Source organism: Echinops telfairi, unplaced genomic scaffold, assembly GCF_000313985.2.
Source record: "Echinops telfairi isolate 266 unplaced genomic scaffold, ASM31398v2 ScPeMD7_23;HRSCAF=83, whole genome shotgun sequence".
In the NCBI taxonomy this organism is placed as follows: domain Eukaryota; kingdom Metazoa; phylum Chordata; class Mammalia; order Afrosoricida; family Tenrecidae; genus Echinops; species Echinops telfairi.
Genome location: NW_022103920.1, coordinates 71,315,604 through 71,333,108, shown reverse-complemented (window position 1 = coordinate 71,333,108; position 17,505 = coordinate 71,315,604). Strand labels below are relative to the sequence as shown.

General features: G+C 36.9%; 1 protein-coding gene across 4 annotated transcripts in view; it reads left to right on the top strand.

Moving 5' to 3' along the window:
* Positions 1-17,505, top strand: part of DGKB (diacylglycerol kinase beta) — a 788,541-nt gene that overhangs the window by 422,191 nt on the left and 348,845 nt on the right. For all 4 annotated transcript variants that reach the window (XM_045288861.1, XM_045288860.1, XM_045288859.1 and 1 more), the window contains one exon: positions 3,900-3,964. In XM_045288861.1, coding sequence (XP_045144796.1) covers positions 3,900-3,964 — 65 coding nt within the window. The remainder of the gene's footprint in view (positions 1-3,899; positions 3,965-17,505) is intronic.

Genomic DNA, 17,505 nt, shown 5'->3' with positions numbered 1-17,505 from the left:
TACAAAGCAGACTTGGTGGCAGTGGGTTTGGTTTGGGTTTTGCGTGTGTAAGTCACCTGCATCAAATTGAGGGCTAATTTACATAACATTAAAGGGCAAGTGTGGATTACTTGGTAGTCAGACATTCATAACCCAAGGAATGCTGATCCTCACACCAGAAAAAATGACCAAATTTCCAAAATGTCATTTTAAGTGAAAGTCAAACTCAAAAAGAGTACTGTTCATGAAATACATTGCAAAGTTTGGAGAATTCAAGAGTATGGTAGCAGAAATAGAGCAATGGATTTTAGAAGTGAAAGTATGGATTCACTGTCATCAGTTGCTTGTGACTCAGGCCTCCGAGGCTGAAGCTCCTCAGAAAAGTCCAAAACCTCTGAGGATGCGTCAATGCAAATGGCACTAAGGTGCCTTTGGAGGTGATGGAAACCATCTGTGTCATGATGGTGCAGGTGGTCATAGTATGCCTTTATCAAAATCCACTGAATTACATATGCCCAAGGAATTTTATTATTTGTAAATAAAACTTTAAAAGCACAGGTAGAAAATCAACAAATAAAAGCACTGGTACTACAATTTTAAAGCCATTCATCAAATTGCAATATTGAGGAGAAGAAAAACAAACTTTCAGCAGAAAAACATTGTGATTAATCTCTCCAAAAGTATGCAAGATTTAATTTTGAAATTCTGTAGTTGTCTTCTTTAATACGGAATATATTCACTTTTATTTGACCTGATTTATGTTCAGTTTACATTTAAATTTAGCAAAATGGTCATATAGTGAAAAATGAAAATAATTTATTTTTCAAGTTTTATAAAATCATCTGCCAAATGAAGTCTCACTGAATAGAAGCAAAAATCATACTTGTAATGGTACATTTTGTTTTTTAATAAAAAAACTCCGTAATGGCAATATCTTACACTCATAAAGTTTTCTATAGGCCAAAGTATCTCAGCACATGTAGATATATTTTTTTCAATCTAAAATAATCAAGTTATTCAGAGTAATAACCCAAAACATAACTTTGAAGATTTAGAGGTGATAAAGTCCCACCACCACTCCTAAGACTAACACCAATGACATAAATGCTTATGAAGAAAAGTTACTCAGCTTACTTACAAAAACACTATTAAGCTATGCAAATAATAAAGTTTATATATATTAGTTAAGATCAATCTATCTTATTTTTACTTCTTAGGGATTGTCTCATTTTAAAATTGGTTTTTAAAAATATATTTTATATTTCAAGAAATAAAACCAAATGGATGTAATTTAGCCACTGTTGTGTATGAATGTGAAATGCACATTTACCCGGCTCCTTAGAATTGTGAAGAAAAAAAGTGATTTTAGCTTTTTCTTATTTGTTCTCTTCCTACACAATCCAAAGTATCTTTAAAATTTGACTGCTGCATAAATTCTCTGTTCTTCACAGCTCTCTTTTAAGCTCCTTGGGTGTATGCCAAAGAGGGTTTCCTGGGAATTTGGTCTATATTCTCATCCAAATGAACACCTGCTGTCCTTGTTCCTCATCAATCCTGTAGTCAGCATCACCAGCTCTCTCTTGATGGTGTGGCCCATTCTACCCATGGAAAATTCTTCCCAGTGCTTCTCACTATTTTATTCCATGACCTACTACACAAACATGGAGCTAATATTCAGTTCATCTCTAGCTAATTAGTATTTTTATTTCTGCAAGATTCAGCACAGTCCACTCTGCTTCAGTCATATGTTTTTGTGTTTTTCTTTTTTAATCTCACTCTCTTCTCCCCTCTCTTTCTTCCTGTGTCCTCGCTCTCTGTCCTGTTTGTGCTAGTTTGGGGGGGAAAAAAGAAAATGTTTATTACAATAATACACACTTTCCAAACTAATTATCTAATCTATTTTTAGTTCTCAAAATTAGCAGAAAAAAATAATTAAAGTTAGCATAGATGCAATGGTTTCCCCCCTGTGGATGACCAGTATTAATCATTCATGTCTAGCACTGTTTGGTATGACTATACTTTTGTTAAACTGGTCTTCTTGATGTATTTATTATTGTTATTTCAATTGGATTTTAAGTTATTGCAGCTTGATTTTGAATCAGATTGTGGATAAAGCCAAAATACCTGATTAAAAATGAATGAGTTATTATGTCACACAACAGAAATAAGAGCATTCCAACTATTTTCTACAACCTCCTCTCACATGCAGTACACGATCATACCCTAAGAATTTAATATATTTACAATTTATTAGTAAAAATAACAAAAATATTAATTGCATTGGAGAACTACTGGGCCAATAAAAGCGATCCATTTTGTTTTCTTACTTTCTTGTGTTAGGAAAGAGTACTGGTGGTGGGACAGTTAAGCATTCAGTGCCTACCCAAAAGGGTGGCAGTTGGACTCCATCCAATGATTCAGCGGGAGAAATACCTCGTGATTTGCCCTCAAAGTGTTATAGCCTTGAAAACACTATTGGACAGCTCTACTCTGTCACATCGAATCACTTAGTTAGAAATCCACTTAGGGTATCTAACCCTAACAATAACAGAAAACCAGGAAGGTGACCATGTAAACAATTGTATAGCAACAAGAAATCTTAGAATATCAGACTAGAGAGTAATTTGTTGCGATCTTTGTGTGTTATTTTTGTGTACATCTCTCTATACCTCCGTGCTCTCCTTTGTAATCATGGGCCTATTCAGTTACTCGACAGCTTGTAGTGTATAAAATATTAGCTAAATCTTGCAGGGAAAAACAACTCTGGCTGCCATCTGCAGCAGCGGGCATCGGTCCTTCACTGGTAGTTCCATGCTTTGTTATGCATGAGTAAGCACATTAGTCCTTTCATTTCATTCATTAGACTTTCAGTCCTTGATTAGTGTTTTGTGGCTTCTCTCAGAAACACAACTTCTTTATTTCCTTTGTGTTTGGCTTTTTCTAAATCTCCACCATGAAACAGAATTAACAGTTAATTGCAACAATAGCCCCTTTCCTATTGAAATGACTGGTAAATATATTAGTTTTCCATTTGAGTAATTAATCATCTCTGGATGAAGAATTGGAAAATAGATCCTCTGTGTGAATAATGGGGGAACTGTTTAAAGTCAGCTAGAAGAGACAGTGCTTGAAAAGCGCAGATCACAAAATCCCCCCAGTTTCCCACGTTCGCTGAGAATTCAGAGTTCCCGGGAAACCCTAACGAGAGTTCTTGAAAGCGGCACCCTTACATTTGTGTATAGACTTTAAGGTTAGTGTCTACTTAAACATATGATACATGATTCTATTAAATGAGAAATATATTGAAGGAACTTGCTTTAGAGATAAGCAGTAATACACCCAAGGCATATTTGACAAGTAGAAGTTATGTATTATACTTGACCTTTATAAGATATATAATCCCACGCTATCTTTTTACCTATAATTAATCTCAAAGGACCATGAGTTTCTTATTTCATGATTTCTTAACTTAAGCCATTCATCAACTCTTGTTCAACACTATTTTCAAATTTTAAAAATATATATTTGTGTTCAAATGTGATATCTTAATTATAGGAGGAGGCTTTAAAAAGTTCATGGTAAGTGGAATTAAAAGATAATAGAATGTTCCCCCAAACTTTTTGGAGCTCCTTCCTATTCTGAGCCTAATGTAAGCCCAGCTGTTAAATAGACTTCACTTCCTAGGTAGAAAAAGTGCTGAAATGATTGAATTCAACATTTAATGTTTCTGTAGGATTTACTTGGTTAACATTTTTTTATCTAACTTCAGAACATCTCAGCAAAGCACTGCTAAGAAAAAGTTAATATAAAAATATTTTTCATTTACTTTTTTATTTTTAACTATAATTTCTATAAGATAAAATAATCATAAATGTCTTTCTCTCTCTTTTTTCTTTTCTTCTCTCTGTTTCTTTCTGTAGGATGCCTCCATTGCCCACAGATTCCATATCATGAGAGAAAAACACCCAGAGAAGTTCAACAGTAGGTAAGGTCCCAAATGATGACATTATAATGATGCCTGTTATTGTCAATTATGTCATGAAAATTATCACTGTATGGCACAAAACATTTCACCAATAAATAAATAGATGGGACTCGGTGTGTGAACAGAAATTAAGAAGATGTGAAGGTCTGACTGGACATAATTTTTCCTTTCAGGTTTAAGTGGGACAGTAATAAGAAATGAATGTGATGGGCTCTGTTCTAGCTTCATGTTGCTCAATATATAGATAATCAAATTTAAGGGCAAAATAATAACTTACCTAGACTTAACAAAAATCTTACAGGATTTAGTATATGAAAGAGGATCATCCTCAATCTCTAGGGGAAATATGGACCTCTTACTTGGTAGTGTGAGGTACCTAAGTGTTACAATACAAGTGTTACATTGTATTGGGAAGGCTCCAGATTAGACTCCACAGGAGACTGGGTGGTAGTGAGTTACGCGATGGCCTGATAACTGCAAAGTCAGCAGTTCAAAAACCACCAGTCATACAAAAATGTGCAATGTCAAAAACCCACTGGGGCAACTCGACCCTGTCCTATAGGAGTGCCATGGTTCAGAATTGGCTATATGAGAGTTTTGAGTTGTTTGTTTGTTTGTTTAACAGGACTCTACAGAATGAAATACAAAAGCCGACACCACTATTTTTAAAAGACAGTCCCCTTAAGAGAAAAGGTTTTCAATAAAAACTAATATTTTCATTATAGCAGTAGGCATTTGTCGCTCCACATGTAAGCAAGCAAAAACCCTTTCAGTTATTCAAGCAAACAAGAAAAGAAGGGAACCCTGAAGAGCCTAACCTCCGAGTCTGTCCCATTTCTAGAAGAATATGTACTTATTGCCTCTCCCGACTCTCCAGAAAGGTGGGGCAGATCAGGGGAATCATCTCTTGCTGCAATTATATTAATTTCAAGTCTGTTAATTTTGTGAAGACCCAGAATCATATTTAGCATTCCTATGTTCACATTAAAATTAATATATGTGTTCATGTTCAAAGTCAAAGACTCTGTGGTCACTGTATTTGGCTAAGTTGACATATTGCCACGCATGCCTCATAATACTTACCAGATATCTGCTTCTAGAAAGTTTTGCAACTATCGGTTTTGTCACACATTAGAATATTGATATATTTTAGTAAAACAGTAAACATTTATTACATAAGAAATATATCCAGTTATGCCTTGAGTTCTTACCACCCTATAAATTATACACACTTTCCTTATGGTTAGTTGCTTCTCCCATAGTGCAGAGACCTAAATGGAAATTGAAAAAAAGTCATATATTAATATTTATATGAGTATAGATTATCTTTCGAAGGAGTCACAAAATAATCAGGTAGCTCTTGTCATGTCCAGAGAAGGAAACTGAGCTTATATTATGCACTTTTTTGTACTATTTATATTTTTGTCATGCTTTATTCAAAGGAAAATCAAAAGTAATATAACCTAAAATTTACACATATAAATTTTACTTTCAGGTAGTCTTGATTTACAGTGTATTCCAGTTACTACAAAACACACTCATTATTTTCTATTTGGGGGGGTGTAGGGTTGTATATTTCATTGTTAGTAATATATACTACTTGTAATATTGCCACACATAATTTACTGATGTTTTATTTTTTTTAATTATTTTAGAAGTTTTATAAGCACTTCTCAGTATTCACATTGGTGACTTGTGCTGGATACTTTCTTATATGTTACCTCTGTCCAAAACAAACAGATAAATAAAAATACTTTCATTGTGTCAGTTCTGACTCACAGTGATGCCATCGAGTAGTGTACAACTGCTCCTGTGGGTTTCTGAGACTAAATCTTGACATGAGTAGGCAGCCTGACCTTTCTCTTGTGAAGTGACGGGGGCTCTTGACCACTGACCTTGTTAGCAGCCCAATCAGAACCCACTTTACCACTAGAGCTCCTGACATACATTTGTAGATTTTTTTTTAATTAAAAGATAATTTCATTGGTCGTTCTTACAGCTCTGATGGCAATCCATACATCAATTCTATCAAGCATTTTTATACAAAAAGAGGACTTTTGTACATTTTTAAAACTCAAAGCATGTGTTGTAACATGTTTAACATGCTGAACCTCCTCTTTTTAAAGTCTCTGATTTATAAATCCAGCCCATTGCTATTGAGTTAATTTTGCCTCAAAGTGACCCTACACAGAGTTTCCAAGGCTGGAAATTTTTATAGGAGCAGATAGTCTCAGTTTTCTCCCATGGCACAGCTGATTTTTAACAATTAGTTTTATTAAGCTATAATTAATGCATCATACAATTCAGTAGGTGAGTAATATTAAGAAGAGTTTTACAATCATCATCCCAATCAACTTTTGAACATTTTCTTTCTTCTTGTACCCATTGGTGGTGTCTCACCATTTTCCCCCAACCTCCTCTTCTGTGCAAGATCTCAGGTAATTATTAATTCAGTATTGTTTTCATAAATTTGCCCATCCTGGCTTCCCTAGAGAGAAAAAATGAGGGGACACCAAACCAAAACAAAACAAGGACTCGGCAACAAAGATCAAACAATGACTCAATCTAAAATAGAGCAGATGATATTAAAAGTTTTGAATACATTGAAAGTGGGTCTAATTTTCAGACTGCTAAGAAGTGCTTTGCATTGTTCTCTGTATAATCTTAGGGCTGCTCAATTGGGACTCAGTCCATGTAAGGGACCTTTCAAATGGATTTTGGGCTTTTGCTATCACCCATAGCATTCTGTAAATTGGGCATTACAATTTAGGCATTGATGTCATTCCCTCCCCAGGATTTGGAGTTTATGATTTATAAGCATTAGGTCATATAGGCTGGTGTGCTTCTTCTGTGTAGACTTAGCTGACTCCAATTAGATGACTACTTATTTTGAGACAAACCTTTAAGAAACCAGGTGCTAAAATGTGGTGAAGAAATCACATGGTGCTGATATTTTCATGGTATCCTGGTCTCACTACTCTCATTATTAGTCCTGAGGGGTTTATCTGTCCTAGATTCCCTGTGTGGCAAGTGCTTATCTGTACCCATGTACATACTCTGGTCTAGCTGGATTTGTAAGGTAGATTGGGGTCATAATAGTCGGAGGGAGGAAGCATTAAAGAATTAGAGGAAAGTTGTGGGTTTCATCTGTGCTATACTACACCCTGACTGGCTGGTCTCTTCCTTGTGACCCTTCTGTGAGGGGATTTCTGATTGTCTACAGATGGGCTTTGGGTCTCCACTCTGCCCTCCCCCTCATTCACATTGATATGAGACTTTGTTCTGGGTCTTTGATGCCTAATGCCAGATCTTATTGACACCTCATGATAACACAGGCTGCTCTGCTTCTTCCATGTGGGCTTTGTTGCTTCTCATCTAGATGGCCACTTGTTTATCCTCAAGCCTTTAAGACCCCAGACTCTATATCTTTTGATAGCCAGACACCATCAGCTTTCTTCACTACATTTGCTTATGCACCCATTTTGTCTTTCAAAATCATGTCAGGAAGGTGAGCATCATGGAATGCCAGGCTAATAGAACAAAGTGTTCTTGTGTTGAGGGAGTACTTGGGTAGAGTGCCAATGTCCATCTGCTACCTTAATATTTAACATATAATTATATGTACATAAATCTATTTCCCTATCATTATATATAAATATATTTATATATGTACATGCCTGTATTTAGACCTCTATAAATGTCCTTTTCCTCCTAGTTCTTTCCACTATTTCCTTTTACTTTCCTCTTGTCCCACTGCCAGGTTTGACATTCATTCAGCTTTTATTAATCTGTCTCAGCTACATTGCCCTTGACCAAACCCCACCAAACTTCCTACACCCTCCTCGGCATCAATTTTAGATCACTTTTTGTTCCCTTGTCCCTTGGTTTGTTGACACCCCCTTTCTTTTCTCCTGCCTTCTCTTCTCCCGTGTATCCCTGGAACCTTCAGTCCCATTATTTTATCTTCCAGATTGTTTATCCTGCCTATCTTATCTAGATAGACTTGCAAAAGCAATAATAAGCACAAAAACCAAACAAAGCAAAACAAAACAGCAAAATTTATAAAACCAAAAAAACAAACAACAAAAAGAAAATCCTTTAAATAGTTCCAGGTCTGTTTGTTGACCTTCATGAGTGTTTTCTGGTTGGGTCTGATGGGGTGCCATGCCCTGTCCCCAAAGTCTCTTTTTAGTATTTCTTTGGGACTTCATTGCTTTGCTCCTCTTGCTGCTCTGTTGCACGCCTTTCTTGTTTTGCCCTGGTCTGTTGGAGTCAGATTGGGCACAATTCCTGCATTGTATCTCCTGTGTTGTCCCCTCTAGCACTATTTGTCAGTGAAGGACTTTATGTCTCGTGGTGGGGCCGGTCCTACGGTACTCTCTGTGCATTGGCTGCTCCAAGCAGGAATGTCGTCCTCGGAGCTTGTTGGGCCAGGATGTATGCCACCCTCTCTTTCTCTCTCCTTTCCTCTTAGTTTTCCACCATGTGCTCTGATTGGACGTGCCCCTTTCCTGAGCTCTAGCTTCAGTGCTATCCTCAGTAATGCCTGCTTTTGGAAGGGGGCAGAGGAGGTCTATGTAGCTGGACTCGAGGTGGCCCCGCAGACTTCTCTATTGATTCGCTTCATTGTGCTGGAATGTTGCATTCATATCTTGGCACACTGGGTTGAAAGCCGGCCCCTCTCTCCTTCTCCTGTGGAGATATAAACAATATTGTCCCCTTGGGTGGGTTAGTGCCCTGTTCCCCTGATACCATGTCTCTTCTTTCTTTTCCCCTCCTTTTTAGTTGTCAGCCATTTTTATACCTGGGTTGGGTCTGGCTGTCAGTCTTTCAAACAGATGAGTTTGAAAAATGTGCCCAAGCCTGGAATCGCAGATTTGACAAATGTATTCAGTGTAATGGAGAGTACTTTGAAGGTGATAAGGTTGTTTGGTAAAAATATTTAAATACAGAGTTTTACAAAAAATCTGTTTTCCTTTTGTTACCCCTTCATATAGAGATGAGACTTGGGGAATATTCTTCCCTAGGCCCACATTTCTTTTTATTTGTTGGCTTTGGTGGTGTAGTGGTTTTGCGTTGTGCTGTAATTCAAATGGTGGGCAGTTCAAAGCCAGCAGCTGCTCCACAGGAGAAAGACTGGGCTTTCTGCTCCCACAAACATTACAGTCTCTGGGACTCACAATGCTCACCATGCGTCAGCCTTGAATGGGAGGCAGTGAGTCATTTGTTTTTAAAATTAACTATATTTTACAAATTATCTGTTTCCAAAACATAATGATGGAGAAGGTGCAATGCAGACATTTCCATCAGAAGTGGGAGAAAGTGAAAGAAAGGAAGACACAATGGGCACCCAGCAAGTATAAAACTCAACTGTACAAATCACATGAAAATAATCCTCTGTTCTCGGAGAGCATCTGCACATTGGTCCTATCCTCTAGCCTCTGGGTGTTGGCCACGCCTTCTGAAGTCCTGGTGGAGGTCCCTCAATCCAGGGCTTCAATTCCAGATGGCAACCTGGTTCTGTCAGTTTTGGTAATCTCTATCCTCCTAGCTCATTTGATTGATGACCCCCACCCCCCACCCCTAGCTTGTTCTCTTCTGCTCCATTCTTCTCAGAATTGACGCCCTTCCCCAGGATTATCTAAACACCAGTTCACACTCTGGAACCAATGTGGTAAATTGGCCTCATTGTTGATATCCAGTTAGATTGTGGCCCTACCCTTTGTAACTGCGACTTCCCACTTCCTGTGCTCAATCCAAACAGTCCTGTTCATCTCTGAGCAGCTCTAGGGATGGCGATTTTATTTTCTTGGAAGACAACTGACATTGCTCCTTTGGAGTGTTTCCTATTTGTGGAGTTCCAAGAAGCTAACAATGTTCTCTCCTTTCAGTTTTTTCTCTGGTCCCTTAGGGTTTTCTGCTCTGTCAATTAGCTAGATCAATCAGGCACAGGCTTGATAAAATATTATGTAGCTTCATTCTTGGAGAACATGTCCTTAATTTTTACAACATAATTTTTGCAAATACTTTAGTTGTGTTTCGATTTTTACAACTCATTTTTTAAGTTCATCTCTTCCCACTCACATTTTACTATAACTAGAAAGGAGAAGCAAAGTGAACCCTTTAATATCCTGCTTATAAATATCACTAGCCAGACATTCATGTTCATCACTTACAAGTTCTACCTTCCAACAAGTCTTCGAACATAATTCAGGCAAGTCCTTTGTCACTGCATAAAAGTATCACTATTCTTCCATGGACCAACCACACGTTCACCATTCTATTTTAAAGTCTTATAAGAAGCACACCTAACGATCACATTTTTTGCAGCATTCTCCTTCTGGCACCAAATGAATATTCTCTTAGATCATAACCACCTGAAATCTAGTTAATTCCAACTCATGGTGACCCTATAGGCCAGAATTGAGCTGCTCCTTTGGGTTTCTGAGACTATAAATATGTATGGGAATAGACACCCTTTTCTTTTTCTTCCAAGGAATAACTAATATATTTGAACCATGGACCTTGCAGTTAACAGCCCAGGTATAACTCTCTGAACCATGAAGTCTTCTTTCTAATACAGTAGGGACTATATAGATCTATTCACTTCCTCCTAAACCACCACTAGCATTCCCGTTCATATTCCTCACTAAAATTGATGTCCAGAGTTCTATCAGATCTACTCAAAGCCTCTAGGCTTTCATCATTAGGCACCATTTGGTTAAACTTCTACCCATTTTCCAATTCCAAAATCACTTGAACAGTTTCTCTGTTAAAACAGCATCCTTCTCTTCCGCTATCACGTTCTGTGTTAGATATGTCATGGAACTGTAACAGAATGCCACAGGTAGATGGCTTTAATGAATAGAAATTTATTTTCTCACAACTTTGGAGAATTAAAGTCCAAATTAATAGCAACATTTCTGAGCAAAGTCTTTCTTTCTCCATCATCCCTGGTAGAAGGTGTTCATATCTTTGTCTTTGTCTTGTGGCTCCTTGAGAAGTCTTTGTGTCTTAACAACTATTCTACCCATCTTTGCTTTTATGTTCTTCTCTATCTCAAAAGACATCCACTGAGCCTACACTAATCCTGCCTGGTTAACACAACAAACACAACCATTGCCAAATGGGATTCTAACTATAGGCACATAGAATAGAGTTTACAGCACATACTTTTGGGGGACACACATCTATCCAATACAGACATGCACATTGTGATCTACATTTTAGACATTAGGTTTTCATTCAAGATTACAAACAGCCATGCACTTCCCTAAAGTACAAAGCATTGACTTCAGTATATGATAAATTTATACAAAATGTCCAGGATAAAAACGATATATACTGTGCACAAACAATTCAAACTTTCAAGGGTACTGTTCCAGGTTTCAACACTGAGGCAGTTTCAGCCATAGTACACTTCTCATGTCTTCAGGAATTTGCAAATGGAGTTTAAGTTCTGCTAATAATGGTGTTCAGATCAGATCTCTTGTTACAATAAATCATATGCCATTAATATTATACTCTACCATGCTCACCTTGGAATTCATCTATATTTTAAAGAACATGATGTTTCTAACATTATCTTAAGGAAATTAATTACCAAAATATATAGTTCTTCTCTCTATGCCTCTTATGACAGAAATTGAAAGAACTGGGAAAGGTAATGATTTTTCCGGTGCTTAAGAGAGTGCTAGTTAGAGGTTTATATCATATTCGTTTCCAAATTTCTATGTAAATGTAACTAGCTGTTAAGAAGAATTATGCAATTCAACTTTACAAACGTTTAAATATTCTTTCATCAACCTAAATTTAAGCAAAATTTTCTAGTCTTTTAGAATCAAGACAAAATAATCTTTCGTTGAGGTATTTATGCAATTCTAATTTAAATCCATCTATCACATAATTCTGGTTATTTAAAATATTGACATAATTTGACTATTATTGTCTACAGTCATACTGATGTTCTTATAAATCACATATGAGGGTAAGTCACAAAGTGCACTACAAATCATAGAAGCCTTCATTAAACAAAAATATTTAAATATGAAGCTATTGTTTCTTCACATATGACCTTATCTACATCTATACTTCAGAAAGTGATGTTTCTATCTCTCTAATCCATCCCTGAAGAATTCTGCATTCTTCAATTCATACCATATAAAAATAGCAGTTTGATATCCTCAAGGAACTCAAATTGTGTGTGTGTGTTTTAATATATTCTTTGTGTTTGGGGAACAAAAAGAAGTTTTAAGGGGTCATCTCCAGGTTTGGGGTAGATGATTTTAGATTTTCCAAGGAAGTTCTTATTGGGAAATCCTTACTACCCTTGAAGAATGAGCGGGTTCATTGTAGTGATGGCAGGAGGTGGGGGTGACAGCTCCTTAACGCAAATTCCCAGGCCATATTCCTTAAACTCCTTCCTCATAGACTTCGTGATTGTCCTGTGTATATTGAGAAAAAAAATCTATCAAGATTACCCTTTGGGGATCACACACACACACAACATTTGACAGAATTTTCTGAGTTGATCAATATGTCTTGAATTTCACTGGTCCAGCAGATCCCTGTGTAACCAGTTTGATTGGATCTTGTTTTCTGTATTATAGGGGTAAATCTACAACATGTCCCTGGTTACAATCAATTCCATAAAATCATCTTTGGCTTTAATTTTCCTTAAAAGACTGATGCAAAGATGAGTCCTTTGAGCAAGCTGATCTTTGTAACACTTCTTGGACACCTGTGGAGCCACATGCTTACTGAGGCCAAGCTGTTCACTTCAAATGGAAGTGCTCAGCCATGTGAGGTACCAGTTCAGTAGTTATCAGAGCAATGATGAGTCTAAGATCTGCATCCCTCAGTTCCAGGTCTTCAGTCACATATTCTTCGGTTTTCTAGATTGATTGTTCTTCCCTCCTATGGTAAATTTCGTAGGTCAGCCTGGCATTCCGAAAGACCCTCTATCCGTCTAAAAGTGTTTTGTTCACGTAGGGCACATTTGCGTAAACTTTGATGTTTAGGAAAATGCCCGCTTGAGTTTCAATTTTTTTAACCTTTCATTTGCTAAAACCTCAAAATTGTTTTTGCCCCAATGGCATAAAAATGTCCTTTTTATGAAGAAATCCTGACAAGACTAAGACAAGTATGTCACTCAGAAACTTACCTACAGTCATCCACTTATTGTAGAGCCATTTTTAAACATGTTGTTTAGAATAAAACCATGTATATATGAACTAGAACCCTAGAAACAATTCTCTTTGACTCATCTTAGTATATTACCATCTCTTATAAGATATTAAATGCTTTTTTTAGAAATTGTGTTTTAAAAATTGTTATTAATAAGCATGCATTTCTTTTACTACTATTAAGTGTACATTTAGGCAGCCATTAAATGATAAATATGAAGACATACTAATTCTGAAAAAAATCCACAGTTTGAATTCTATGGGCACAACTTTGCAGTGACAAGAACTTCCCAAGATTATTCAAATTGTAAATTGCTAAAGTGAAAAGTATTGCTAGTCTTAGAAAGATTTAGCATTTATGAGCTGTTTTGTTTTAATTAACCAATTCAAATTCTTAATATACAAACTCCATACCATTATTCTGGAATAACCAAAAATAAATGAGCTAACAAGAAAGGAAGGCCAGTGATGCTCCAGTGGGATACTGTTCTTTTAAGTCGACACCATTTCTCGAAAAGCATCTAATCCTTCCCTGGACTAAGAAAGAGACTGCTTCCTCAGCCTTCTCTACAGAGATATTTGGTCCATTTATGTACCCACGTTCTGGTTTTCTAAAGTGAGCTGTGCGCTGAACCTCAGGTTCAGCATTTAGAACCCACCATCTGCTCCCCGGGAAGTGAGGAGGCTCTATGCGCCTGTAAAAGATTCACTGCTCAGAAGCCCCAAAGGTCAGTCCGACGCTGTCCTGGAGTTGGTGTTATGGGAACTGACTTGAAGGCAGTGCGTTTCACTTTGCTTTAGTTCTGCTTTCCTTTGAAGAAACAAACAGCAAGGAGACTGAAGTCAGTATTAAAGTGCAAATAAAATAATTCAACTCAGAATCTACTTAGTGATAGCAGATAAATCAGAAAGCTTCATTTTCCAAATATATAAAGAGAAGAAACAATAGTGACAATTTAGTATACTGCACTGGTAATGTCATTCGTGTATTGATAAAGATTAATTTCAAAGTCAAACTCTTCAGTCTAAATAACCCAGGTAAGTAATATATTTCCCACGAATTTAGGAAATTTAGGAAATCCAAAATAGTATTCAAAAACATTGTTTTTGTTGTTGATGCTCACCTTGCTGTTGTTTGTTTTTGTTCCCCCTTACAATAGAGGTGTGCGACCTTGGAATCAATATATGCATTTTTTCTTTTCAAGACTTTTGCAATGATTGAAATAGATGCTGGATATAGCTATTAAAATAGTTATTATTAATATATTACAAATTATTTTTACTAATGACTAATGTCTTTTAATTTCCTCAGTCTTTATATATTTAACCTCCACAGATACCAGCAATGCAAAATAAAAATAAAATATATGTACAATATCTCTGTCTTGCTATTAAATAACATAGAAATGTCAATAGATTATTACCTATTATTCTCAACTTTAAAAGTGAGCAATCACTATTCTTTGAATGGTGATGGGGTTAACTGGGGGCAATGAATAAATGATTACTCTTTACAAACTTAGTTAATATTTGGAAAATAATTTTTATTGCCTGAAAATATCAGTAAGCCATGGGCATAACTACATAAAATTGCATAATCCAGAGAATAGCATGTCATATAGAACATCTGTTTCTTATTGGTTCCAATCAATCGTCTTATGTAGCTTGATTTCTCTAACTGAAATGAGAACCATTTGTGTTCTGGGGGGTGAAGGGACACGCTGCATTAGACTGCAGAGTGCTTACCATGGAAATGAGACTGTGACCATGACAATGAACTTGTTGTCATTGATTATCTGTAGTTTGGCATTGGTAGTTGATTATATTTTTGTTTTATATGCAATTATGGATAAGGTTACTGCCATAGGATTTTTAATTTGATATGAAATTTAAATATAAACTTACAAGTCTTTTTAATTTTTGTTACTGTTCATTTGGGATGTTAAGTATTTTTTATTTTGTTATTACATTTTACTTATAAAATACTTAAAAAGTAAGATATATAAGTATTTTTGTTTTTGTTATTGCTTATTTGGAATAGCATTTGCTGATTCTGGGTAAAAATTATTCTGGTGAATTTTGCAGACCCTGGTTTTAATCCTCCTATATAACATAATTTAAGTATAAATTTGGTCTATTTTGAACTCTTCCCAAAGGGGTTAGTGAACTCATTAAAAGGTAATCTTACCTGGGAAGTAATCTCTGGGAAAATGCATTGGAACTAATTGTGTGTTCTTCATTGCTGTCTCCACTGGCTTTAGTTACAAAGACCTTTCATTCAAGAATACAGATAGCTTATGGATCTGCTTAGCATTATTTTTTGATTCAACAAAGTTAATTCTAACCTTGGAATGACAGATTTCACTTTTAAAGCATGGTATCTCATTGAAGAGAAAACTAATATTTCCACATTTGCAGTATCTTAAAGGTGGACAAAATATGCAAAGAATTTCCAAGATATTTGCTTACTATTACTTCATAACAGACATTTGGGTGCTATGTTAGTCTGGGTTGATTAGAGAAATAAATCCAGAGGCACTCAAATGTGTATAAGAAAGAGCTTTATATACAAGAGCAGTTGAATATTGAGAAAACATCCCAGCCCAGTCCAGATCAAGTCCATAAGTCTGAAATTAGACAATATGTCCGATACCAATCTGTGAATTCCTCTTCAGACTCACAAAATACATGCAATGATATTGAATGCAGGAAGACCACAGGCCAGTGGGTGGAAAGTCTTGTGAATCCAGTGCTGGTGGAAGCATCTTAGCACTGGTGTGGATCTCCACATGGCTCCTTCAGCTCCAGGACTCTAGTGCAGCGCCATGTGTCTTGTCTTCAGGAATAAGAAGCAGGGAGTGTCTGGCTGTGTGCATCTGGCCTCCAGTCAGCTATTTATCTTCATCGTGACTCCAAATGAGGTCATCAAGCTGCCACCTGATTGACAGGCTAGACTCCACACCTCTGCAAGTTGACACCAGATTATGTAATTACCACTGCCACCATATGACAAGACTTCCCAGGCTTCTTGTGTCTAATAACTGCTCCTATTTCCCTCCAAGCTATCACTGGCAGACCTCCTAAGGCTTGTCAGTATCCCCAAGTCACTGCCTGCTTCTGCTTACCACTCAGTCCTACAGCCAGCTGCACACAAGTTCTATTGGTTTCTTTGCCACAGCATCACCCCCCCTTCGATTTATGAGGTCTGTTCTGGTGGCTATTCAAGAAGAAAAACTACAGCCTGCATTACAGACTACAAGTCAATGTAAAGAAAACAAAAATCCTCACAACTGGACTAATGGGCAAGACCATGGGAAATGGGAAAATATTGAATTTGTTAAGGATGAAAATCACAGGGGAAGTTCTACCCAGTCCTATAGGGACCCCATGGGACAGCCTAGATTTGTTCGCCATTAGTCTGAGTTTGAAGTTCATTTTACTTGTATCCACAATCAATGCTCATCCAAGCAGCAGTGAAGAAATAAAGTACCATACTGTGCCTTGGGCAAATCTGCACAAAATCTGGAACACGTGTTAAAGAGCAAGGATGTCACTGTGAGGTCTGAGGTGCTCCTCTCAAGCGAGGATACGTTGATGGTCTCATACATCTGGGGAAATTGGATCATGAATAAGAAAGAGTGAAAGAGGGATGCTTTTGAATTATGGTGTTGATGAGGAATATTGTATATAAAATGGATAGTCTTGGAGGAAGGGCAATCAGAATGTTGGTTTTTTCGGAGATGTTATCAGGAGGGACAGGTTCCTTTAAAAGGAAGACCACAAAAAACATAGATTGACTCAGTGATGGCCATCATGGGCTCAAGCACAGCAGGTGTAGTGTAGACAGCCTGAGATCGGACGTTGTTGCGTTCTGTTTTCAGAACACAATGCAGCTTTGCTGTGAGTGGGAATTAACTCAAGGTCACTTAACACCATCAAGATTCAATTTGAGTTCTTACAAAATAGGTAATGCTAATAATGAAATATTTTCCCTGTTTCTGAAAAGGCTTCATGTCCCTGGTAAAGTAAGAAACCAAACATGTAATCACAATGTAATGTGGTATAATTTAAAGTGCTGTAAAGCGCTACCAGAAGACATAGTCCTGTTTGAAGAAGACATCTATCAAAAAAGGCATTTTATGCCCCCTGGATCATTCTGACAACATTTTCACCAATCCTTTCACCCATTTTTGTTGAAGGTATGACTGAGAAGTAAATATGTCTCTCTCACTCATATTTAGACTTTATGATGAAGCCACCTTTCATGTTAGAGTTCTCAGAAACCTGTGCTTCTGCTGTGGTGGATCATGGGCTAGAAGGATATCTGCTGTGGTGGATCATGGGCTAGAAGGATAT